Genomic DNA, 26,700 nt, shown 5'->3' with positions numbered 1-26,700 from the left:
AAAGGAATGCTGACCATAATTTTTGTATTTTCAGAAAAAAAGTGGTATTTGTTTTTCTGATTTCAACAAAGTTGTTTAAAACAAATTATTCACAATTCTTAATAAGCTAGTAAGATTAGTTATAAAGGTGGACAAAATTGCAATCTAATTTCTGTTTTCACAGATTTCTATTAAGGTGCAAGAATCAATCAACCAATCAATCAATTGGTTTTAAATATATCTTCTGTCAAGTTTAGGCTGTTTTATACAAATCAAATCATGTTTTAAAGAACATTTAATTCAATCAAGTAATCATAAACCACTGATTATTAACAGATTCTGCTTGCTATAATAGTAATTGCCATCAGATTTTCGACCTATTTTCAACCAATCTGTGACTTGTTGTAATTAAGAGTTGTTTTTTGATTACAGGCCCATCTCCATGGTGACCTAAAGATGACAATCAACATCAAGCAATCAATGAATAAAGGAGCAGCAGGAGCAGCAGCAGCACCACAGCTGCCTGATGAATCAGGAGATAGCATCCCACAGCCTAAGACACCATCAGGAAAAGGAAAAGGTCAGCAGAAGTACAGCATCTGCAAATATTTACTAATATAGACAGAGTTTAACCCCATCAGAACTACCTGTCGATTGGTCACAAAGAAGTTTTCATTATCAATTGGACCAATCAGCAACATTGTTAGAATAATTTTACCATGCAAAAAAATTGGGGTGAATTATTTGCAACACTCTATTCTGATTGGTGATTAAAATATAAAGATATCATGTAATTGACCAATCAGAGGCAATATTAGATCGGCAGGTAGTGCTCAGGGGGTTAAAAAAGCAATTGCACTTTGCAGAGGAAACCTGTGTTGTGTATATAGACATCTTCAGATATTTACTAAAATATAGGCAGATCTTGGGATATTTACTAAAATATAGGAAGAGCTAAAAAAAAAGCATAGCAGTTTGCAGGGGAAAAAATGTGTTGTATATAGAAGTACACCATCTTTAGATATTTAAAACTAATATAGGCAGAGCTATAAAAAAAACCATTGCACTTTGCAGAAAAAAAAATGTTTTATATACATGTAGAAGTACACCATCTTTAGATATTTACTCAAATATAGGCAGAGCTTAAGAAAGAGGAGCCATTGTACTTTGCAGGGAAAAAAAGTATTGTTTATATAGGTACACCATCTTCAGATATTTATTAATATAGACAGAGCTAAAAAAAGCAATTGCACTTTGCAGTATAAACAAAAGTGTTGCATACAGTGTTCACAACAGTAGAAACCTGTAAATGTGGTGATTTCTGATTTATCAGGTATTAACTTGCTTTCCAAGGTATTTAGTGCTAATGTTCTAGCATGTTGGTAATTTTCTTTAAACTAACCCGAAGACAAGAACACAAAACTTACAACAATGAACACTAACATAAGATTCCATATCAGTAGCAATATCATAATGTACTGTAATGTACAGGGTTCCACTTAATTTGTTGGGAATTGTTTTAGTAGCTTCCCTTACCATAAGTCGAGGCTAAATAAGCCTTACCTTAGCCTCAACTTGGCCTCGATATCTTTTGAGGCTAAAAATTAACCTCAACTTAGCCATCAAGGCTAAGAAATTAACCTTATCGGTGACAAGGCTAAGAAATTAACCTCGTCTTAGCCTGAAATGTTTTTGAGGCTAAAAAATTAACCTCGTCTTGGCCTGCTTTAATTTTGAGGCTAAAATTAACCTCAACTTTTTTAGGCTATTATTAGCCTCAAAAATATGGTCACATGATAGGTCAGAGGTCACCAACTGTCAGGGAGCAGACTACTGTATGCTGCTCAGAATTGCCAATAATTTTGAAAAATTAACAGTTTAAAGGGGATTTTAGGCCTTTTTACTGGTGCCTAGTTCATGGGGAGCATGGCAACCATGTCTCTGGAAGAAAAATCAGCTTTTAAGTAAGTTTCAAAGTATGTATTTTATTGCTTCTTTTTCATCAGGAAATAGGGGCTTTTTGAGGTTGTCGAATTCAGCAGACATGCATGTATTGTAGTCTGCAGACATGTATACTGCAGTTTGATGCTGGCTGACCCTGGTGAAAACGTGTTACTGCCCTGATGTTGTTAGGGTGTTATGTTAATTGATGTTTGGGGATGTTTGTACTTTAAATTGGGGGTGGGTTATTTAGAGAGTTCAAATATGGTGAGTTAATGTTGTTGGGAAAGTTCAAATAATGAAATATGATAGGTTGTCATATTGGAAGTGTTATGTTAAGTTGGGATGAAGTGGTGTGCATGCAATATAGTCAATGTATTGGAGATGTTTCTACTTTGAAGTGGGGGAGGGTCATCTGGAGAGTTCAAGTGTGGTGAGTTTTCACCTACACCCGATTTGAAAGAGTTTATATATGCGGGAGTTCTATTTGGTAAAAGTTGAGATGTGGACATGTGGTATATGGGGATGTTTGTACTTTTAAGTGGGGGATGGTCATTTTGAGAGTTCTTATGGTGAGTTGTCACCTTCAGCATATTAAAAGAGTTGTTTGGTGACATTGGGATATGGTGTATGTGTCATAAAGATAAACTCTTCCAATACGCTAAAGGTGACAACTCTACAAATTACCCCCTCCCCACTTCAAAATACAACTGTCCCGTAACATTGACAGCACACCATATCCCAACTTTACAAATAAAACTTTCCAATACTAGTATGCTCAAGGTGACAACTTGCACCATATTGGAACTCTTACCAAATGACAACTCACCATAGTTGGATTTTCCAATTGACAACTCACCATATTGGAACTCTCCAAATGCAACTCACCAAATAACCCTACCCCCACTTCATAACACCCCAAAAATATCAGTAACACTTATCACCTAGCTGGATCAATAAATAGCCCAACCGTCCCTGCATGCATGTAATGTTTAGCCTCGTAAAATAGCCTCAAATTATTAGCCTTGTCTTAGCTTAGCCTCTAAATATTGCGAGGCTTAACTAATTTAAATAATTAGGCTAATTTTCAGGCTAAGACGAGGCTAAGATAAGGCTAAGACGAGGCTAGTTATTTACGAGGCTAATATTACGAGGCTAATTATTTGAGGCTAATTATTTGAGGCTTATCTAATTTGCATAATTAGGCTAATTTTCAGGCTAAGGTGAGGCTAAGGTAAGGCTAAGAGCGAGGCTAGTTATTTACTGAGGCTAATATTACGAGGCTAATAATGCGAGGCTAATGATTTGAGGCTAATGATTTGAGGCTAATTATTTGAGGCTAATTATTTGAGGCTTATCTAATTTGCATAATTAGGCTAATTTTCAGGCTAAGGTAAGGCTAAGACGAGGCTAAGGATATGAGGCTATTCATGAGGCTTATTTTCTGAGGCTAAGTCGAGGCTTAGATAAGGCCTCGACCTTTGGTAAGGGTTATCTAATTGGCCAATAGCAAAGTTTCTTTTGGAATGAGCATATTCGCTGTATAAGTGATGATGTAACAGGATTAACTACCATAGCAATAGGTTTAAACAATTTTTGAATATATCATCCTGCACTACAACTCAAGTAGGTTGCACTCATCACCTGTGTATGTCTGCAATCATAGATTGAATACAATACACTCTTTTCAAAGATACTATTCTTACAGGTGCAAGTGATCAATATGATATGAATATTTTGCAAATTGCCAATGACCAGGAAATTGGTCAAAATTAAATAAACAGTGCATGATGAGCAGCAAGCAAAGTTGTGCTTTCTCAAAAGTCAATGGACATTATGTCTGCCTGCATGCACCCACATTTCAACAAAACATGATGGGTAACTGCTTGGATTAAAAAGAATTGTTCAAAGCTAGCCTAATATTTTCTCCCCTGCAAAAAAAAAACATCTTGAAATATTTTGAATTCATTATTTTTCTGGGCAGAGTATAGATAACATTTTGAATGTGTATAAAGTCATGCAGTAATATTTATCAAACTTGCTTGACATGTGTGCTGTCCATAGTCTGTAAATTGTGTTTTCTGATGCATTGTTTTCAGGTAAAAAGAAAGGGTTCAACTGGACAAAATATTTGGAAGAACAGAATGCAATTTCAGCACCGATTAGACATTTTAAAGATGTAAGTATATTTCAATACGGTATGCAAGTATTGCAATGGTCTATTCCATTTAAAATCCACACTACCCCTGTGGAAGATTATGGAAATACCTTCCACAGGGGGAGTATGAATTTCAAATGGAATGAACACATAGGCAGTTCCATTTGAATTGCGTACATCTCTGAGAAAGATTCAACCTGAATCTTTCACAGAGGGAGGGTGAGTTTTGAATTGGTGAGTTGGTAAATGTGCTAATTCCATTTGAAATTAATACTCCCGCTGTGGAAGATATTTCCGAAATCGTCCACAGGGGTAGTGTGGATTTTAAATGGAATAGCCCTTGATCACACTTCCTTTCAATGTGTAGAACGGATGCATATAAAAACCCAATCATTTTCAATTTCTTTTCTGCTCTAGCCATTCCCCACAAGCAGAAATGGTTTCAAAGTGGGCATGAAACTAGAAGGTATCGACCCCAAGCACCCGTCTCTATACTGTGTATTGACTGTGGCGGAGGTCAGAGGTTACCGCATTCGACTTCACTTTGATGGCTACTCGGAATGCTACGACTTTTGGTTGAATGCCGACTCTCTGGACATACAGCCAGCTGGATGGTGCGAGAAGACGAACCATAAATTGCAGCCTCCAAAAGGTAGTGATTACTATGCCCATGCAGGCAGGCAATTTTCTTTTTCAGCAAAAAAAAAATTGAAAAAGAAAAAAGACAGGATATGTATAGCAGTACCAATTTGAAAAAAATGCATGGAATTTTTAAAATATTTGAACTGGGAATGTTCTTAGATTCACTTTTTGGAATTGCTTGGTGGTAGCTTTGCGGTTGAGTTGGTAAAGCTCAAAATTAAGGTGGTATTGGAGGCATTATGGAAGTGCTCTAAGCATGTTTTAAACAGATTAATCGAGTAGAGCAAAGCACACTGATCAATATGCCTTTTGTTTGAAGCAGATCGGACATACGGTTTTCAAAATGTAATTTTCTTTGTATCTTATTGTTTTTATCAATAATCAATAAAGTTAATGGCTAAAATGACCGGAGAAGCTCATTAACATATATAATTTTTGCCAGTATTTTGCTAAAAATCCATGCATACATTTTCAGGGTACTTTTATTTTGCATACTTTTGCCTTGAAACTTGATCAAAGTGTTGCTAGTATGTTCAGCCATCCCCTAATTTGCATAATTAATAGAGTATTTATGCAAATTAGCTCATGAGCCTTTCCAGTACTTTTAGCTAATTAACTATGTTGATTATTGACAAAAATAATAGGATACAGAGAAAATATAAATGTATTATGGAAACTGTATGTCCGATTTGCTCCAAACAAAATGCATATTGATCAGTGTACTTTACCCTACTCAATTATGTTTAAAACATGCTCAAAGCATTTCCTAATTTCTAGAAAATGCATCCAATACCACCTTAAATGCAGAGCTGTTAACTTTACGGAATTGCTTGGCATGATATATTGTCTTCAAATTTTTAAGTTGGTTAAAAATGTGTATTGAGTGTAATGCACAGGCGCGTATATAGCAAGGTGACAAAAAATGTGGCGCCCAAAGTTATGTGGAGCTGCAAAATAGTTCAAAACAATGCAAAAATGCACAAAGTGTAGAAAAGTGGGGCGCCCAGGGGTCGACGTGGTGCAGGGGCATATGAGGGGTAATGTGCCCCCTCAGCCATGGAAAAATTTCCAAAATGAAAGGTCAAATGAAGCCATTTGGTGCATCATTTTTGCACTAAAATTGCTTTGTCATGTGCAACTTCTGAAACAAGACTTGATAATATGCTTTTGTCTATGATATAATGTTGAATGCAAAAAGATTTCATCTGCGTAAATTGTGTTGTATCATTCCATGTTTGCTATATAATACTAATTACAATGTTTTCTGTCATTTCTTTCTTTCTTTCTCCACCATTTTTGTGTGTATCTAATTATCTCTGTGCACCACACAGGGAGGGGTGAGTCCATCCAGCGCTCATTGTTGCATTCGTCTCTGTGCTATGTCATATTGCATGATTGGTTATCGCTGTTGAATTCTGTGCTATATCGCAATGGATAGTGCATGCATACTTAGACTTATTTTAGTCTCTGCATTTTTGGAACATTACAGAAACCATAACGGGTGATATACTCACAAAGAATCATTATTTTATCTGCTAGCAAATGTGATAAAAAAATCAGGATTAATAGTCAACTAATTTCATTACATATTACATAATTAACATTCAGCAAAATGGATGAAGAAAAACAAAAGAACAACAATAACACTGGTGAATATTTGAATTCAGTTTGGCTTTTTTTTTTTCAGAATAACCTTAGCAAAAAAACTGTTTATTAACAAATATTAATCGAATGCTTGGAGGACACAAATGCTAACTGTGTTGTCTGGAGAACAAAAGGGTTAAATGCCTTTGTTTGACTCAACGGCATAGGGCACAATGGCACAGCGGTACGGGCTCTGCTTTGCAATCGGTGGCTTGCAAATTCGAGCCCCGGCGGTGCCATCGTGTTGTGGTCTTGGGCAAGGCACTTTACCTTAGTTGCTTCTCTGTACCCAGGGGTGAAATGGGGAGCTGTTATGAATATTGTCCTTTTGAGCACCGCCTAAAGGTATGAGCATGCCTTGGTCATTGTATGGCAGCTGACATATTCTAACGACAGCAGAATAAATATAAAGCGCTTTGGTACATTTGCACATGTGAAAGGCGCTCTATAAATACCAACATTTATTTTTTTAAATTTTTAGATAAACATAGATCGCTGAGCTCGAGCTAGTATGTTGCTATTTCATTGAAATCACACACAGAACAACCAGCTGTTACAAAATGAAAGAACCTATTAAACAAAATATACTGCTAAAATGGTAACTGAATTTTGGATAAAATAAATTTAAATGAATTACATATTTTAGCACATTCAACTTTACTGTTTACCATTATTTTAGGATAATATTGCTGAATAATAAAGGCAAGCACATTCCTAAATCTAGTACATTCATCCCGCAGCCATACAAACTCTACCACAATGGTGAATGAAGCCAAGTGTCGCAAAAGTGGTTGAGTTGATCAGGCAACACTGATGAAACCTACCAGATCTAGAGGAAATGCTTGTGTTGCTTTTAATTTAGCAATATTTACATGAAATGAGGGTATATACACTTGTTCAGCTTTGTATATATCCAATACACAAAAGAGTAGATCTCTTGGCAAATGTAGTAATATTTGGTGGTGGTTTTCGTACAGTGTTTTATTTCATAGAGGCAATTCAGGGTTTGATTTATAATGAAATGGCAACCTGGAGCAGACAACTTCATTAGCTCGGCGAGCAGAGCGCTCTATTCTTATTATTTTACCTTGTCCTTAGCAGTAAACGCTATTTGCACCATGCAACTACAGCAGTTACCCTTTGTACGCTCCAAGCAGTCTATTTCAAGGTTAAATTTAATCATGAGGTATCATTTAACAAATGTTTTTGGTTTCTGCTACAGATTGCATTGCACTAATTAGTCTTTTAGATTGCAAGCAAACTGAACTATAGAATGCTGTCTTTGCTGTATAATACTTAACTGTTTTCCCAATGCTCCAATGTAATATGGAATCTATATTGTAGATGGGGTTGGACTTAGACTATAGGTTCAAGGACTTACAAAGTGTCGCAAGTATTAGTGAAATTGACCCCCGGTTGTTGAAGTTTGTCCCAATCTTAGGGGAAAACAGGATCCAAATAGGGCTGATAAATTTTGCTCTCTTTCCATTCCATGCACTTCCTCCCTTAAATCCAAGAATGTGTCCTGGATGATCAAAGTTTGTTGGAGTGTGTCTGAATTGTAGACCTTCTTACTGTGTGTTAATAAAAGTATAACAGTTAAAATGTTGAACAAATTTATCCACGCCTCAGCACCACAAAGATGTATGTCCATTTGCTGCTGTGTGTATTATTGTCTGTGATAATACACAAGTTAACTCATGCATAGTGCACAGTGTCCTGTATAGGACTGCATGCACAATGCACGAAAGAACTTGACTGGTAATGGACATGTGTCTTTGTGCCGCTGAGCCATTGAATGTTTGTGAGGTTGGGCTGATCTATTAACTCACAGTGTAACAGGAATGGAGTGTTTGGTGGCATATATAGCGAGTTCTTGGATCAAAAGGGCACACACACATTTGGGATAAGGAATATTGCTTCCAAACAAGATGACCATACATCCCAGTTTCTTATCTGGGAGGAAAAGTAAATCTGAATACTAGGAAAAGCTAGTGAGTCTTTGATTATTATTTGGACAAAAATAAGTGTTTGGTTAGCTACCAAAGAGGGTCCTCTTTTCTGCAGTCTTTCTAGCTGCCAATCAAATCCCAAATGAATTGGAATTTGCATTACTCTTTTGTCTCTATTGAGTAGTTTACGTCACTCCAGGCGTATCAAAGCATGTGAATTCTGTAGATTGCATTTAGTTTTCAGTTTGCTTTACTCTTTTCATTTCTATTTTCCCCCTTAAACCCAGATATAATTTCTGTTTATTGTACTATAATTTCTGTTTATAGTACTATATTGCACTGGACGTAAGTGATGGCTTCAAAACCCAACTGTCGGTAGACCAATGGCCCCCTGACAGAACCAGTGGAATAACCAGACAATAGAAACCAGGCTTAATCACCGGTTCTGTCAGTGCGGCAGCTGTTGAGTGGCAGATTGGGTTTTGAAACCATACTGTTATATTGTTTGCAAGGTGTAGTTATAAGGTGGATGCAGAGTGCCAGGTGCCTGTCTACACAGAGCACAATTTTTGTAAGTCAGGTGGACTTTATTTGGATTCGCCACCGCTTGCTCACAAGTACTGAATATGCACTCTCTGCGCATGATAACCATATACCACTGTGCATCCACCTCTTAACTAAATCTTGTATTATTTCAATATGTATTGTGTTGGGTCTGTGGCATGACAAGTTCTCAGTACTGGCAGCTGGCATCTTGGTGTATGATTGTCATATGGTATATAGCACATAGACAATGTCATGTGTTCTGTTGAAATCAGTTGGAAGCTATAGGATCCACAACAAAAGTTTCGCCCTAATGCTCTTTGAAATAAATCAAAAATATTTTACTAAACGTAAAAAGGTATGTGTAGCCTTATTCTATATACACATGTAGACAAATTTATGGCATCACAAATCATTGCGTTCAGTCACAATGGTTCATTATGTAAAAAGGTTTTCTTTAACAAACACATGAATAGGCCTGGCCTACTGTATTGTATGAGAGTTGACTCCTATTGACTCAGATGCAACTTTTAAAACAGCCTCTATTTTTACATAATGAACCATTGTGACTAAACACAATGATGTGTTATGATATAAATGGGTCCACAAATAAGGCTACACATACCTTTTTAGAATTTTGTTTTTTTATTCTATTTAAAAAAGTGTTAGTGGGAAAATTTATATGTTTGTGGATCCTATAGATGGACCGTGGAGGAGTCAAAAGGTCAGCATCACAAGTGACAAACAATTTCTGGAAAGAAATGAACTACCGGGTACTTTGAAGGATTTTCAAAGTTGGGGACCAGAGAGAACTAATTATATCAACTACATGTCAAATGACAGATTTTTATCTATAAACCGAATAAAAGATATCAATGCTCTGGCTCCAACTGCTTCAAATGGTTACACCCCGTTATGACCAAGGTTCGCTATGTCAAGGGTTTCACTACATTTCGTCGGTCGCATCACATAGAAACGTAGAGTAATTTTTCCCAATTTTCTGTTGCATTAGTGACGCATAAGTTTCGAGGTAGCTATATCCTATAATAAACGCAGCCAAATTAAAATGTCGCCACTAGTTCTATCCCCATTTAATCAGAGTCTGATGAGTTTATGGCAAAATAATAATTTATATAATATTTTTCTATACACTTTCCTTCGAAGGTTGATACCAAATTTGATATCAAAAGTTTAATCATCGTGAACCGTTGTTTGGGAATTTGTGCAATTTTAAAAATGACATAGGGAGTTGTATCAAGCGGCGGAGCTGGCGTGAGTGCCAAGAATTACGTCGCCTGAATAGGCCGGCAGATTAATCGATTATAAACCACCTCTTCTCAACATCTACACATTTACACGCATCTACGATGTCTAATTTCATTGTCTTTAAAGATTTACCCATGCATGTCAAAATGCAAATCAAATACCCCACTCTTTTAATTGTGAGCAGGCAAGTGTACAATGATTCCTGTATGGGTTGCTTCAGGCCACATAATAAGCTGATACCATGCATTGGCTTTTGCGTGGTCAATTCGTAATTTGTCATTTTTAAAATTGCACAAATTTCCAAAAACGGTTCCTATGCTCACGATGATTAAACTGGGATATCAAATTTGGTATCAACCTTCGAAGGAAAGTGTATAGAAAATTATTATATAAATCTTTTTGCCATAAACTTATCAGACTCCGATTAAATGGGGATGGAACTATAGTGGCGACTTTTTTAATTTGGCTTTGTTTATAGTTATTCCTTTTAAACTATTAAAGATACAGTTTAATAGTTTGAACCTTAAACTTAAATTTCAAATGGAATCGTGCCACTGAAAGATAAAAGTGGGAGTATCGACTCTGTTATTTGCAACATATCCTCCAAAAGCGTTTTCTCAGAAGCGTGTTTTGTCATTCATGTACTATGTGTTGCGACCGATGATTTGTATGTCGAAAAAAGGTTCGCAATGTCGAATAGGAAATAAGGTTGCAATGTTGAATCTAACCCTATTTACCTTAACACTAGTCCTAAACCTAGCCCTAACCCTACCTAACATTATTTCATATTCGACATAGCACACCTTAGTTTTGACATAGCGAACCTTGAGCATAGCGGGCAGACGTCAGCTGATTTTAACAGAACATTGGACATTACAGTGGTGATTTATCATTTGTTGCTTACTGTGCAATGCTTTAATGCATCCATTTATATTATACACCCTGATGTAAGTTCTTTTTTACGGACTGATGAGAGATGTGTCTCGCCATTTTCTCGTTTTTATCTATGCACCTCGGTAACCATGTTAGGTTTCACTTCAGAGAACTTTTCATGGACGTCCTACCTCAAGATGACCAAGTCGCAGACGGCACCCAAGCATCTGTTCAAGAACTACGAAAATGTAAGTCATATCTGTATGCATCACTTGTCCATGATTAGGAGATGTGTTAATTGTTTGCAGGGATCATTCTAAGTGGGAGGGGTTGTTATGTCTGCCTCGGTGAAGGGGAGGCACCCAGTCTGGTGTTTTGTGGTATTTAGTGGGGTTAATAATGTATTCAAATAATTAGAAATAGATAGCTGAGAAACTGGCCAAGTCAGATATTTTTCTCTCCTAAACACACCATTACCTAACACACTACTTTTTGGAAGTGATTTATTGGCTGCATAAAAATCGACCAAATCACCCTCTCCTCTGATGACTTTCCTTTACCGTAATTTCCGGCATATTGGCCACACGGAGTATAAGCCGCGGTAGTAGCAAGTTTGGTTTTAGTAACTATAGACATTGATTAATGAAATAAGAAAGAAAACCAGAAAAAACATGCATCAAGGAGGTGATGCATGAATATTAATGAAACTGATACAATTTTGTGTTTTTTAAATAATAGGAAACAGGTCCACCGCAAGGTTTCAAGCGAGGAATGAAGTTGGAAGCCGTAGACAGGTGGAATCCATCACTCACCTGTGTTGCCACGGTGACGGACATCATGGAAAGCCGTTTCCTGATTCATTTTGATGCGTGGGATGATACGTATGATTACTGGTGCGATTCAGCATCCAACTACATTCACCCTGTTGGCTGGTGTGAGGAGAACTCCAAGGTCTTGTCACCGCCAAATGGTAAGTTTGATACATTTTTTTTAATCATAAAATTGTCTCAATTAAGTTACAAATGGGGCAACTTTAAAAAGGCAAAGAGATGCAAAAGAAGGCCCAATATTTCCAAAACGAGCCGTCCACTCCTTGTGAATGTTTAATGGAAAGCGTTTGCTACTTTTTGTTTGGATTCTCAAAATTCTAAACTACATTTAGACCAGTAGCATAGCTAGGGTTTTCTAAAGAAAGAGAGACAAATGGAGTATGGCAACTTTCAAAGGAAGGCAAAATCTGGGCAAAAAAAAGGTCTAAAAATGTAAATATCACGATGGCCAACATCCAGGAAGAGAGATGTTCCACAGGGGGCAATTTTTGGCCAATAATCAACCTTTACACTTTTCATATCTTTGGGTGGAATTTGAAAAAAAAAGTGTAAACTTGCCTTCTGTGTAATTTAAAAAACAAATTAATCATTAATTAAGAAGGTAAATGAGCATTAAACATGTGTTAGATGCTTTGACACAAGTGTCAGATATAACATGTACTATAGTTGAAAGCTAAATCGGAGGGAATTTTAATTAAGCAGTCACAAAGAAAAGATTAGGAAATCGGTACTTACTGATAAACCACAATTTTTGTTCTCTTGACAGATTACCCAGATATTGCCAACTTTACATGGGCTGACTATCTTTCAAAGGTCAAGGCAACTGCAGTCCCAACCAGAGCTTTCAAACCAGTAAGTTGTTTCATGTGTCATATAAGCCCAGGGTACTTAACAAAGTCATTTTGGGTGGGCGCTTATTATTTATATTGTTTAAGCCGACAATACATAAAAAAGGCGCAAAATATTCATCCATCATCATCAGTGTGTCATATACATGTATGTTTTAGACCATGATTCAGATTTGCATGGGCAGTTGATATTTAACTAATATCATAGTTTGCTTATTGTAAAGTCACAGGGTGGGCATTTATAGGGGCATGGGCAGTTAAAGGAATGAATACGGTAAATGTATTCACAGGCTTGACCACCCACCTGGAACTTGTGAATTAAAATAATAATGACCTACACTCTGTAAAATGTGATTTTGTTTTCAGCGTCCACCGGCCGGATTCACTTACGGCATGAAATTAGAAGTAGTAGACAAGCGTAACCCGTCCCTGGTAAGAGTAGCAAGTATTGCTGATGTAGACGATCATCGGATCAAGATCCACTTTGATGGGTGGGCGGATATGTACGATTATTGGTTGGATGACGATTCGGTGGACATCCATCCTGCTGGCTGGTGCGCAAAGACACAACATCCACTGACACCTCCGATAACGCCTGATGATTTATCTACCAAAGATACAGGGTAAGTCAGTTGACAATTGTCGTTACTTTTAATTGATAATAATTGTATAATGAAGAAAGGGGGGTAGCCTATAGGGTTGCAGTATTATATATGATTCAGTGAGTCACACTTTGCAGAAAAATCAACTTTGCATGTGAATGAATGGATTGTTTTTGTTCATTTGCTGTGTGTTTGTGTGGTGCATTGCTAAATCCTTGCAAATGTGGACCATGATTATGATACAGTCCATATAACAAGGAGTCCACTGTGGACTGTCTACTGTTCCATCAGCATGTATAGGAATGTAAAAATGCATGAGAATAAGGCTGCAAATCACAGGACGGCCACGGTTGGATAGTAAGTGATCTGGTGTGTGTGAGGTCCACAGTGTGTCTATTAAAAACGGGTGCGTGGGTCCTCCAATCAACTTCAGCTTGAAGTTTTGAGTAATTTTGTTTTGCACAAGTTCTGATTTTCTCTTTTCATGTAGCAAAATTGTAAGAATATTTTGTTTAACTTTTTCAGACAACCAGGCTGTCCTACCCCAGGATGCAATGGGGTAGGTCATATTAAAGGAACAAAGTACACAGGACACCACAGGTAGGTACACCTGTATATTTACTTGTAATTTACTGTTAAGGGTTTTATTTTATTTTTTATTTTTTTTCAGTTTTGGAATAAAATATAAAATTGATGTGCATCTTACTGGGTACATACCAGAAAATTCAGGGGTGTGAGTGACTACAGATAGAGAAAGTCTGAAATTTGGAAAGCTCCTATACTTTTGTACAGAGGAAGTGCAGAAAAAGATAAAAATCAAGATAAAAAAATCTGAATTCAGATTTTAATCTGAACTCTCACACCCCTGAAAATTGCAATATATGTGTTCATACATATCCCATATCTAACAGTGTGTGTGATTGGTCGAAAGTCGGGCATAAACAACAACATGTATTCTTAAGTGTGATGATTTTGGTGTTGCAAAAAACACAGGAAAATTGTATTTTAAAGAATATTTATTTAAAGAATCTTATTTATTTTGTTACTATTCGCTGAAATACAATCACCAACTGTTGGGGAATGTATGAACGGCATACCGAACAATGTCTGCCTCGGGCATAAACAATGGATCATGATCATGCCCTCAATTCTATGAACCAAGTTACAATGGAATTAACTCAAACATTTGTTTTCATTTTTGATCACTATTTTAAGAATTACAAGTGCTGTACGTCCTACAGTTTTTGTCAGAGAAGAACGGCACTTGATTACATTTTGAGAGCGTGCAGAGCGTAAACACAGAAGTGGGGTTCTGATTGGCTGAATCAATTGTCTGACAATCATAGCAACATACCGATAATCTGATTTGCCGATTGTGCATCAAATCGTTGGTCGGCGCAGATCGGCGCCCTTAAAGTGAACACAAAGCTTCGCGTATGTCGCTCTTAACAGGGCGCTCGCGTCAATCTGAGCAAGGACTGCCGTTCTTCTCTGAAACCCAGTGTAATAGCATCAAGAATGAGAGATCGGCATATAAGTTTGAAAACTAGTAAGTCTTGCGTTTAGCTATTTTGTTTGAGTAAAAACTGTATTATTTTGCCTCTCTGCAGCTCATTTGGATGTCCATACTCACAACTCAATATGAACAAAGATAACGTTCTACAAGACAGACTAGGCTACATTCCAAAAGGAGACGGAAAGAAATCACCACTAACTGCATCTCCAGAACAAAAGTAAGTTTCTTATAATACTAAATGAAGTTTACTTTACTTCCCTTCAGATGGTTACATCATTCAGATACTTTGATATATATACACTCATGGCACCAGAGATTAATAATGGCAGAAATCCCACGAATCGGCAAATTTCTAACCAGGGTGGTATTCAGGGCAATTCCACATGAGAGCGAGACAGCATATATTCCAAATGATAAAAATTGTTAATATCTCCAAATGTACTGTTTCTGCAACCATAAATTTGGTATCAAATGAAATGTATGTTCTGCGTACATTGTATTTGAGGGTGGGGGAAGATTGGGGCTTCATAAAGACCACATTGTTCATTTGAGGGGGTTGAATTCTCCAACCCTAACTGCAAAAGACCACATTAATGGGGGTGGGGGGGGTGAACTCCAGAACCCCATAAAGACCACATTTGTTCATTTGAACTCTCCAACCCCATAAAAACTCACTTGTTCATTTGAGGGGCCAAACAATCCAACCCCACCCCCAAAAGACCATGTTAAACACTCCCACTTTTGTTCATGAGGCAATTAGTACCCTCTACATTAATGCATAATTGGCATCTGCTATTAGACACAGAAGCCATTTAGACATTGAATATGTGATATGATCCCTACCATACAAATCACTATATGTAATGCATATTATGCATGCTGAAAAACACCACTTTAAATGAAGCTATATTTGACTTATCATTTATGTTTGACAGAAACCATGGATTATATATAATCCTTAAATATTATTGATTTGTATATTGTCATTTATACAGACGCTGCCCAACACCAGGATGCACAGGGGCTGGTCACATTACCGGCAAATATACACAGCATTATAAATTATCAGGGTGCCCTCTATATGAAAAGAACATTCAGATGATGAACAAATCACCATCAGTCAAAGCAGCTAGAGGGCGCCCTCCACTACCAGTAGGGAAAGGAAAGAAAAAGTAAGTTGGTTTCACCAAATTCCATTTTTAATTTGAGCATTAAGTTTTTAATTTGAGCATTCCTACAACTTTGAAACTATGAGTCCAAAAATCATTGTTTACTTATAAATTCTGTAATTTTTTAAGATTACATGTACAGTCTAAATCATGCGTAATCAGCTTAATAGAAAAAAGCTGAAATTGATGTGAATTTCATGGTTTTACCCTTCGTATTTATTTGTTTTTAACAATTTAGAAATGTGGAGAAACTGTTGTAAAAGCTTTTCGTGTTATATTCAGGAAGTCAAAATTATGAAAGAAAAAAATAACAATTTTTTGTGATATTCCAAAATTAAGGTTAGATTTTCTTTTGTACAATTAAAAAACTTTGTTTAGTTTTTCCTTGGGGGATGGTGAGAGAGCAGTGTCTTATCTCCTGTTTGCCCGTTATTTTGGACGGAGTTTGCTCCTGGGAAGGGCAAAATTAATGCATTTGACAGATGCTATCAAGTTACATTATAATTTGAAGTGGTGAAAAAGGCTGTTCACCTTTTTAGTAGTCCAGATTTGCAAAACAAGGCCATAGCAACATATTTTAATTTGTTGACACCCCCAATTAGCTGTAGAAGTCTAGTAAATGTTGAAAGGTCAAATTAGGACAGGTTATTCAAATGACAGGCAAACCTCAATTTTAGCTAAGACCCTGGGGGAGAGTGTGGGCTAATGTTATAAACACAAGTATGTGGCATTTTGAATAAAAAATAGTCTTTCTGGGGTGGTTGTCACTTCTATTTTAATCTTCATTATTTATTTCTTGCAGGCACAAAGGTGGACTTTTGGTTCCTGGCAAAAAAAGAAAAGAAAGATAAAGGTAAGATATATATATCCTTTCATGCATGCCTTCTGTACATGAAATACTGTCTTCAGAAAGGAGATTTATGGCAGCTAAGTTTCTAATCAAGGAAGAAAAAGTGCAGATATTTATTGTGCTGTACACACATGCAGGCATAAACTGACAAGCCTCAGCACACTTTGCAGGAATTCGCTGACCACTGTGACTGTGACCCAAGACATACCATAAAAACCATAAGACAGCCCAAAAGATTAGGACTAGGGTTAGGTTTTAGAGTGAGGATAAGGGTTAGGTTGTAGAATTACACAAGTTAGGTTTTAGTGATAGGATTGGGGTTAGTATTATGATAACCATTAGGGTTAGGATTATATAGAGATTGGGTTAAGCTTAGGACATAATAGTTGGAGGTGACCAGTTATCACAAATATGCTCAAAACAAACAAACACAAATAATGTATTAGCAAGTAGCTAGAAAATTATAACAAGTTTTAACCGCACAATTTGTTGTATTTTCTTCATAGAATCATCTCCCAACAATCTTCACAAGCAGCTCCATCAGTCTGTGTTTATGTCCGCAATGTCACCGTATCCTGCCAAAGATCTGCCGCTGTGTTGGGAACAACATTCCAAGCTGTTGCCGGGCGTGTCGACTTTATCGTACAGCGCGGTTGCCAAGTGGACCATGAATGAGGTTGCTGATTTTGTTAAGAAGTTGCCAGGGTGTCAGGAGCATGCTACCAAATTTTCCGATGAGGTAAAGTGATTATTGATAGTTTGGATGGATTTTGAATATTTATGATAGATTCGGTAAAAAGAAAAATCCAGTCATATCTGAAAGAAGTATATTTCAGAATGTGTAAAGAAAATACATCATAAAAACAAAATGTACATACTATTTTAACACCTAAAGCAGTAACTTAATTGTGAACTACTAAACCTTTGTCATGTAAGTGTTGCCCTCATTGTAATTATCTTCTATATTGTTTCTTTATTTTTCAGCAAATCGATGGTGAGGCTTTCCTTCTACTTACACAAACTGACATAGTTAAGATCATGAGCATCAAATTAGGACCAGCACTGAAAATATACAATGCAATACTTATATTAAAAAGCTCAGAGGAAACGGCAGCATCGTAGCACACACAGTACTATTGATGAACTTTATTACTACAGTGGATTATAGCAACAACTCCAATACTGCAAAACTTGTTTGTCCTTTTTCCTTCATGTGTCTTTCTCAAACAGAAAGGAGGAAGCCTGCTTAATTGTGATGCGATCAAGCAAAATCAGTCAGAACTCGGAAATATTAAATTTTTGTTTCTTTAATAATAATATAGGAAAGTAAAAAGCATTTAGAAAGCTGGATTTTGCAGAAAACCCCAATGAAATTGAACAACCAGTTCCAAAGATATCAGCAATTAAGGAGTTTCGAAAACAAGAGGAAACTAGTGGCAAATGGTTGTCATAGACCACAAACCTAGCTGGGGCGTGTTGGTGTTGTGGAGGTATTTGACCCCTGCAAAATGTTTCAAAAATGTTCCCCTGGTCATCAAGTTTGTTGTCACCGAGTTTGAGCCCTGTACCCCTTACAGATGTCCAGAAAATTCATTTCAAAGATTTGACCTTTGCCCTGACCCCTGTAAAATATTAACCTGGTCATGAGATTTTGTTGTCACTGAGTTTGAGTCCCCATACCCCTTACAGATATCCAGAAAATGAAATTATAAGATTTGACCCCAGATAACCTTTAATCTGACACCTGTTCCCCTGATCAGTAAGTTTGTTGTCACCAAGTTTGAGCCCCGTACCCCTTGCCTGTGTGACCTTTGACCTGACCCCTGTAAAATGTTCCCCTGGTCATGAGATTTTGTAGTCACTGAGTTTGAGCCCCCATACCCCTTACAGATATCCAGAAAATGAAATTATAAGATTTGACCCCAGATAACCTTTAACCTGACCCCTGTTCCCCTGATCAGTAAGTTTGTTGTCACCAAGTTTGAGCCCCATATCCCTTACAGATGTCCAGGAAATGCATTTCTAAAATTTGACCTCTGCTTGACCTTTGCCCTGACCCCTGTAAAATGTTCCCCTGGTCATGAGATTTTGTTGTCACTGAGTTTGAGCCCCCATACCCCTTACAGATATCCATAAAATGAAATTATAAGATTTGACCCCAGATGACCTTTAACCTGACCCCTGTTCCCCTGATCAGTAAGTTTGTTGTCACCGAGTTTGAGCCCCATACCCCAATACAGATGTCCAGATAATGCAATCGTAAGATATTACCCCCTTAATGACCTTTAACCCCCAATTCTGTATGCAAGTTATAGTCGTGTGGTATAGAGGATGCATATGCAAATAATAATAATAATAATAATAATAATACGACTCTTATATAGCGCTTTACACCGAAGTCCCTTAGCGCTTAAAACATGACATCATGCAAATGACATCATTGTGCTATATAATATGTGGCAGAAGCATTTTGAAGGTATTTGGTTATATACCAGAAATCACCCCTTTAATGACCTTTGACCCCAATTTTGTTTACATCCATTGGGCACTGGATATAGCCAATACATGTGTGCAAGTTACATAATTGTAGGGCGTAACATGTACGAGGAGAAGCATTTTAAAATTTGTTGGCCGAAGAAGAAAGAAAGAACAAAAAATTGGATAGAAAAACAGGACCTAGCTCGAAGGCCCGGTACCCCAGGTCAACATAAAAAGTGGTAACCATGTGTGTTCTTCCTTTTTTCAAAACCCCCCCTTTTCACTGATTTTTCATTGATTTTACCCCCCTTTTTTTGCCAAATCACTGACAAAATCAGGGTAAAAAAATACCCCTTTTTCAAGGTTTTCAATGAGAAGATTTCCAGACACCCCTTTTCAATGACTCCAAATATTTTAATATATTAAGTACAAAATGTGCAAGTATGAACATTACTTTGTGTCTGTTGTACTCCCAGATGATCCTGTGTTATTAACTGGGGTAATTACAATGCCTGTATACTGATTTTAATTGAAAATGAACCAAAGAGGAACAATCCTCAAGTTTTGTGTACAGAGGTTCCTTTAAAGTAGCTTTGTTAGTTTGACACATGTCAAATGCCCCGTAAGCTTACTTTGATTTATTTACTTCACGAACGAACCGGCGCACACCAAACTTCAAGTGCAACAGGGGAAGAGAAACAACGATACAAAATAAAACTTACATGCATCAGAATTCGAACAGAATTAAAAACCAAGGAAAAATATCACTCGGTCGGTCGTAGAATTCGCTCCAATCACTGCCAATGTTTCCCGCAATGTTTTCAATTCACCACATGGAAAAGTGTATACGGCAGACTCGGGCTGAAGACATCGATCGAACGAACCTGTGAAATACCCCTTTTTTTAAAAATTTCGCGGAGACAATGCTCAGAATACCCCCTTTTTTCGCGATTTCGCGGTCCGCGATTTCAGTCAACAAAATACGCCTTTTCCGCGAAATTTAGAACACACATGGTTACCACTTTTTATGTTGACCTGGGGTACCGGGCTCGAAGGGTTGTAAACCCCCCAGCTAGGTAACAAAAGGAAATATTATTCCTTTGTTTGGCTATATCTCAAAATCAATATTTCCGAGTTCCGACTGATTTTGCTTGATCGCATCACAAATGGTCTACATGTGGTTTGAAATATAATAATTCCAGTACAGTACTATTCTGTGTACTTTAAAGATGGGTGACCCGATCGACAGCCTCATCCCCCACTTTTTCCTATAAAAATGGAGATTTTGGCATCAGAACATAGCTCAAATTTTTCTCATAATCCTGTTGAAATTTTAGGGACTAAAATATATTCCGTTGAGATGTTACGACTTTGAACGAAAAAGCGATAGCCTCATCTCCAATTGTGGTATACCACAAATACCATTCTATGGGCAATTGTGAAACACGTTTTTACTTCTAATATCAAAACGGCTAGTGCAATTTACCTCAATACTTGGCATTTTGGATTATTTTGGTACTGGCCTCAATGAGGTACAAAACACAGTATGAAATAAATTTGACCACCTTCCTTTAATACCTATGGTACAAGAGAGTTACATCTGTACATGGATTGATGATTACCTTTACCAGCAAAGTCATGAAAACAATGCATCTTTAAAGGTTATGTCTTAATATCTGCATGGACGGTGTACTATGCAATGCAACTTGCATTGGTCAAATTATATAACATAATCATAGGATGCCGTTTTGAATGAGCAAAATCTTTGGAATTTGACCAAATGGTCATGTTAACATTTACGTAACCCATGCCATGTAGGCTTATGACCTCTGACTCTATATTGGGTGTACAGAACTCATACTTGACAACACAGGGTCAACTTTAAGGCTGTGATATTGAATGGAGGTCATTGTACTGTGGCATTGGGTATGATATAATTTTGGCTCAAGATGAATTCTATTTTATAACACAGGTAGTGTGATATTGCATGTTATTCTAGTTTTGTCTAAAACTTAAGATTTTGATGGCAAAGCCGAGATGAGCCCAAAAATGGCAAAGCATGAGGGTCAGCTGCACACTTATTGATCAACTTGCCTGTTTGCAAGATTGGTGCCTTTGCAATGGTTCACAACTTGCCTGTCAGTATTTCAACTTGCCTAGAAACTCTCAAAATGTTTGTGCCAATATGACCATACAATTTCTGTCAATTGCCTATTGGATGAGATTTTACTAAAGTGAAGGCTCATTTACAAGTAGACTAAAAGCCATGTAACAACTTGCCCCAGTGCAATTACAACTCTTCCATTTCTAGTGGGCAATTACTTTTTGCAGTGGATTATAGGAAGTTGATAAATCATCCTTTGGTCTACCATGGTTTGCACTTCTGTGGTGTCTAAAGTTTGTTCGGCTTATGTAAGGTGGAAATTATTCGGCTTTTGTTACTGCGCGCATCAATGAAGTCCCAACTCACGCTCACGTAAATTCACATAAGCGTGCCTCAGTCGCGCATTACGCAACGCACAACTAGCATAAGCATTGCACCCAACTACGAGCATGCCATTCTATATCAATAGAGGCCGTCAGCGTGACGTCATATGCCGCCATCTTGTGGGTACACGCTGCGATGGTCGTTCGATCTCCATGCGTCAACAGCAAAATCACTGCGCCGATGCGTGAATACAGCTGCGTGGCAAGCTGCGCCCCTGCGCGTAGTGTCTGGCGATGAGCACGCCGTATCATTTGTACCCACAAGATGGCGAAAGGCTGACGGCCTCTATACATGGTTATGAGTCTTATTTTTTCCGCCTTGCATATAAACCAAACAAACTTTAGTGGAGGTTGCCTTTTTTGTTTCTGAAGCAATGACTATATATATTATATATATATCAAAGGGTGTTCTCTATTCTCTGATTTTTCTGCTGTTGATTAGGGAGTCATCATAAAGATACTTCATAATGCAAGACAATGAAACACTTTTATTTTCAATCCAGTTTTTATTTACTTCAACTCAGTAACCACAAAACCCAATGAAATATTATGTTGACTACATGAATTTATTTGCTTCAATTATTTTTTGTGTGTGTCATTTTTATTATTTGTTTTTAATCATTTTGTAATTGATTTTTATTTCTTTTGCCAAAACCGTAATCATACATTTTTGGTGTTACAGTACTTAACATAATTTAAAACACAATGGAATAGTAGCAAACTGCCAATTTTTTTTTTTTTAGCACTAGAATCTGATTGATTCTTCAGAACCATTCATACAGCAATTTATTCATATGAGTTCTAGTATATAGCCAATTACATATTTTTCAGTGCTCATGATTGCTCAGCGTTTAAGGTGCTACTAGACCCCTTGATAAAAAATTGACTATTTTTGCATTTTTCTCAAAAAATAACACACTGGTAACAAAAGTTATGTATATTATAGGGGCAAGGAATCCAGTTACTACACAGGAATTTCAGTGACTCACAACAAGCGGTACGTTATTTATGATAAGAAAGGTATCTCATTGCTTAGAATATTTAATGAACCATTTGTCTTGAATCACTGAAATTTCAGTGAAGTAATTGGATTTCTTGCCCCTATAATATACATCACTTTTGTTACCAGTGTGTGTAGTTATTTTTGAGAAAATGCAAAATTAGTCACAAAATTTATCAGGGGTGTAGTACCACCTTGAGTGATAGGACTCACAATGATCTGTTTCCGGGGTCACTCCCATTGTGGCCTGTACACCATCCGCGATAATCAACTTTTGAAAAGCACCCTAAACAAGGATTTAACCCTTGGCTAAAACGACACCCTAAACAGGGATTTCATTCCTAACATCAAATTTCATACCCTAAATTTCATTTTCCAGATTTAGAAATTGCAATTTTGCTACCCTTTTTCCAATTTTTCATGTTTTTGACACCCTAAACGCGATACGCTGCGGATCGTGCCTACCCACGAAAAACAACCCTTTTACGCGTTTTCATTATCGCGGATGGTGTACAGGCCACAATGGGAGTGACCCCCGGTCTGTTTCCAAGGCATTTAATCTTGTTGTATTAAAAGACGGTGCATTACACACAAGAAGTAACTGCAATAATGACTACTGATATCACTGCCTGTCAAAGCCAAATAGACTATAATTGGTTCTGTACTAGAATTCTTCATCATTTTTGTTTGTTTGTTTATGTCTTGCCTGCACAACTAGATCTACTCTAATACATGTACCAATGTGGTCAGCAAAACCTCTACCTCCTGTAATGCTCGTCTGCACCACTCCAAAATCATATTTTGTTCTCATACTCAGAGCAGCACCGCTTCGAGTTGACTTGAATTCAACTCCTAGCGATGCTGCCGCTTGGGCAAAGTGGTGGAGTGATCGATATATCAAATTGCCGGTGGTCACCGCTAGCATTTCTGGTGCGACTGCGCAGTGAAGCAAAATCATTGTCAAAGCGGCAGAAAAGTATGAAACCAGCATAAGGGAACCAACATCAGCCATTTTTGGCAATTTTAGCCATTAAGCCCCCCCGCCGCATAACTCTGAAAGCCCCTCTGAGCCCCCAAGAGAACAGATCCTGGACATGCCGGTGGTAAACAGTGACATCTGCAGGTTTGCAAAAGTGGTGCCAACAGGTCTCGATTCCCCCGACTGTTCAAAAATTTTCGGCTGGCTTCGCTCGCCCTAATACGTAGGCCCTAAATCCCAAATTACCTGACTGATCCATGATGTTGAAAATCAGGAAAGCAGTTACTACACAGAATTCCTACTAGAAAATGATGGAACAAATATGCTAAACCATAATGTGATTTTAGAAGAGGCTTGTATCCCTGTGTGGTACTTGAAGTCTGAATTACTTGTACAAATGATACTACAGGGATGTAAATCTTCGGGAAATTTCCCGATTTCAGGAAATTTTCCCTGTACAAAGTATAGGGAAATATACATTTTCAGGAAATATTAAAGCAGTTTCAGGAAATTACGTCAGTGCTTGTTTTCATCCCTGATACTAAATCATGCAGTAAATGTGACAATAATTTCAATTTAATACTCCATGTAAAAGACTTGTCTTGTAATTCCGGATTGTAACTTCAAAATATGCATAAGGTTCATAATACCAAATGTTCATACATGCAATTCTGAATGTCATTGACATTTTCAGTATTCTTAACATTCGGAATCAGTGTATTTTGGGAAATTTTATGAACCTTTGAAATTACATGGCATATCCTATAAAACATCCCATTGTAGTGCACATAATGTAAAGAGTTCTTGCAATGTTATTTTTTTGCAAGTGGTATTTTGTATACTTTGTATATTACATGTATGAAATGTATAATGGAATAAAATGAAAGTTTGATACAATTTTTGGTGTGTTTACTTGTTTGACTTAAAGGAGTATTTTGTGATCCTAGCATCCTCTATTTATGTCATTTTTCATTAGATATCCATGAAAAAAACCTATTCCAAAAATTTCAGTTGATTCCGATTTTATGTTCATGAAGTTATGCATGATTATGTGTATTACACTGCTCCATAGACAATGTGTTGTAATTTCGTTCTGGTGCACCAGAACGAAATTCAAATTTCACGATATCTTTGCTAAACGAATTAATCTGCAAGAAATATTTTGTACATAAACATTATGTAGCCAGAGGTTTCCAGTGATATGAAAATCTCAACTTTTTTTGAGAAAAGTGGGGGGATGAGGCTGTGGATCACGAAATGCCCTTTTAATATAGCATGCGTTATTTAGGTATGGTACAATTTGGGCGGGCATTCACTGGTGCAAGGAGATGTGCATCAATTTTCCAGTTTAAATTGTGTTGTCTGCATGGCCAATACATTTGGGTTACTTTGGTTTTAATTGTTTTAGGGGCTATCATTTTTTTGGGAAGGGGTCCCAAATTTACAAAAAGTTGGCGCAGCGTCAATAAAATTGCGACCCCTCTATGTCGGCAACTAAAATTTTATGACCCCCTACCCACCGATACACCTTTACCCAAAACAGGTTAAACTTGTATTGAAATTGGTTTTTTTGAATAAAATAAAACTATCTGTGGTCATCTTGTGACTCACAACATTTTGGTATCATCAAAAATATGAAGAAAAATAATGAAAAAACAAGGTCATTCGGTGAGAGATTACGGTAGTTTGTTCGAAATTCTTGAGCCGGGTCTTTTAGTGACACAACAAAAAAGGGGGTCATTAGGTGAGAGAGAATTGAAAAAATGGGGGTGAATGTGACCGCACATCCCCGTCACCTTAGTGCCCTCCTGGGTCAGGCCTTGGCCCGATATTTTTATCAGCTCATTGGCTTCGCCTGTGGCAAAATAAACTTGCCCAGTGAAACACCCCCTTTTTTGGTAAGATAGTCTCACGGAAAGACCCCCTGCTGTCCACACATGCCCGTCATTTCTAAAGTCGAGCACCCCCCCTTTCATGCATAGCTCCCGCGCAGTACTTCTTTCTTTTTAAAGGGATTCCTTTTTTGCGTAGCAGTCAGACGTAGCTCATACCCAGAGATCCAACCGTGCGTTTCTGCATAATCATTGTAGCGTGTATTGAACTTCGCCTGTGAGATGGTTTTATCATAGACCCACGGAATTGTGGGAAATGTTTGCCGTCGCGATGATCGAGAAGTTCATGATGGGCGAAAGAGCTGTACAATAACACACAGAGAATTGTTGAATATTTTGAGTGAAAATGGATCCAAGACTACAATTAATTGGTACGTATTTATTACAAAGGTATTTCCCAACGACGATCTTTCATATTTAAGACCTAGGTAATGGTTTTGGGGGAGAAATCACTCGTGTAAGTTGCACTCAATGAGCGTTTGTCAAGTTCGTGATTCACGCCGAGAATTCCCATCAAAACAGAAGTAAACATTGCACATATGAATGAACCAAGGCCCTAAGTTTGGCTTTAGTCGTTGTGTAGCTACATCAAGATAATCTTTTACTTCAGTTACACATGTGTTTTATATTTCAGGGCCCTTAAAACGTTAAGATGATTGGATTTTGGCGAAATTCTGACCGCTTATAACCGGGACATTCTCAAATGATGACTCACATTTCTTATTTTATTTACACACAGTTGCTAGGACTATTTTAGTAGAAAATTGTCTGTTTCTTTCCCATTTGATTAGCAAATTTTCACAACTATACCTTGGTCCAAATTTTCCTTTAGTTTTCAGTGTGTAATAGGTAAGGATATAAACAATATTTACAATATGATCAAATGAAATAGAATTTAGAAACATGAAAACCGGAGGCTGAGCAAGTTATTTGCATTTCAACTACATATTTTTTAGCCAAACTGGAACTAGCTCGTTCACGTAGCGGTTTCGTTGTCCCACTGGCCTACTTACCTAGCGTAGATTGCCTGGCGATCGGAGTGTTATCGTCA

At 37.3% G+C, this 26,700-nt stretch overlaps 2 protein-coding genes across 2 annotated transcripts in view; both read left to right on the top strand.

Annotated features, from left to right (window-relative positions):
• Window positions 1–19,489, top strand: part of LOC140148881 (lethal(3)malignant brain tumor-like protein 4) — a 33,690-nt gene extending 14,201 nt beyond the window's left edge. The window contains 15 exon segments of the mRNA XM_072170975.1: window positions 412–559; window positions 4,020–4,099; window positions 4,496–4,730; window positions 6,052–6,057; window positions 11,155–11,246; window positions 11,737–11,968; window positions 12,595–12,680; window positions 13,043–13,299; window positions 13,804–13,878; window positions 14,889–15,011; window positions 15,790–15,966; window positions 16,766–16,807; window positions 16,809–16,816; window positions 17,320–17,552; window positions 17,798–19,489. Of these exon segments, the coding sequence (XP_072027076.1) occupies window positions 412–559; window positions 4,020–4,099; window positions 4,496–4,730; window positions 6,052–6,057; window positions 11,155–11,246; window positions 11,737–11,968; window positions 12,595–12,680; window positions 13,043–13,299; window positions 13,804–13,878; window positions 14,889–15,011; window positions 15,790–15,966; window positions 16,766–16,807; window positions 16,809–16,816; window positions 17,320–17,552; window positions 17,798–17,935 (1,932 nt within the window). The 3' untranslated portion in view covers window positions 17,936–19,489.
• Window positions 19,490–25,810: 6,321 nt separating this feature from the next.
• The window catches only part of LOC140148879 (serine/threonine-protein kinase dyf-5-like), a 36,544-nt gene continuing 35,654 nt past the window's right edge, over window positions 25,811–26,700 (top strand). Inside the window, 1 exon segment of the mRNA XM_072170974.1 lies at window positions 25,811–26,020. The gene's annotated coding sequence lies outside the window, so the exon portion shown is untranslated.

The sequence above is a fragment of the Amphiura filiformis genome, chromosome 3 (assembly GCF_039555335.1).
Source record: "Amphiura filiformis chromosome 3, Afil_fr2py, whole genome shotgun sequence".
In the NCBI taxonomy this organism is placed as follows: domain Eukaryota; kingdom Metazoa; phylum Echinodermata; class Ophiuroidea; order Amphilepidida; family Amphiuridae; genus Amphiura; species Amphiura filiformis.
The sequence above is the reverse complement of the archived record's forward strand: the minus strand, read 5'-3'. Positions and strand labels throughout refer to the sequence as shown.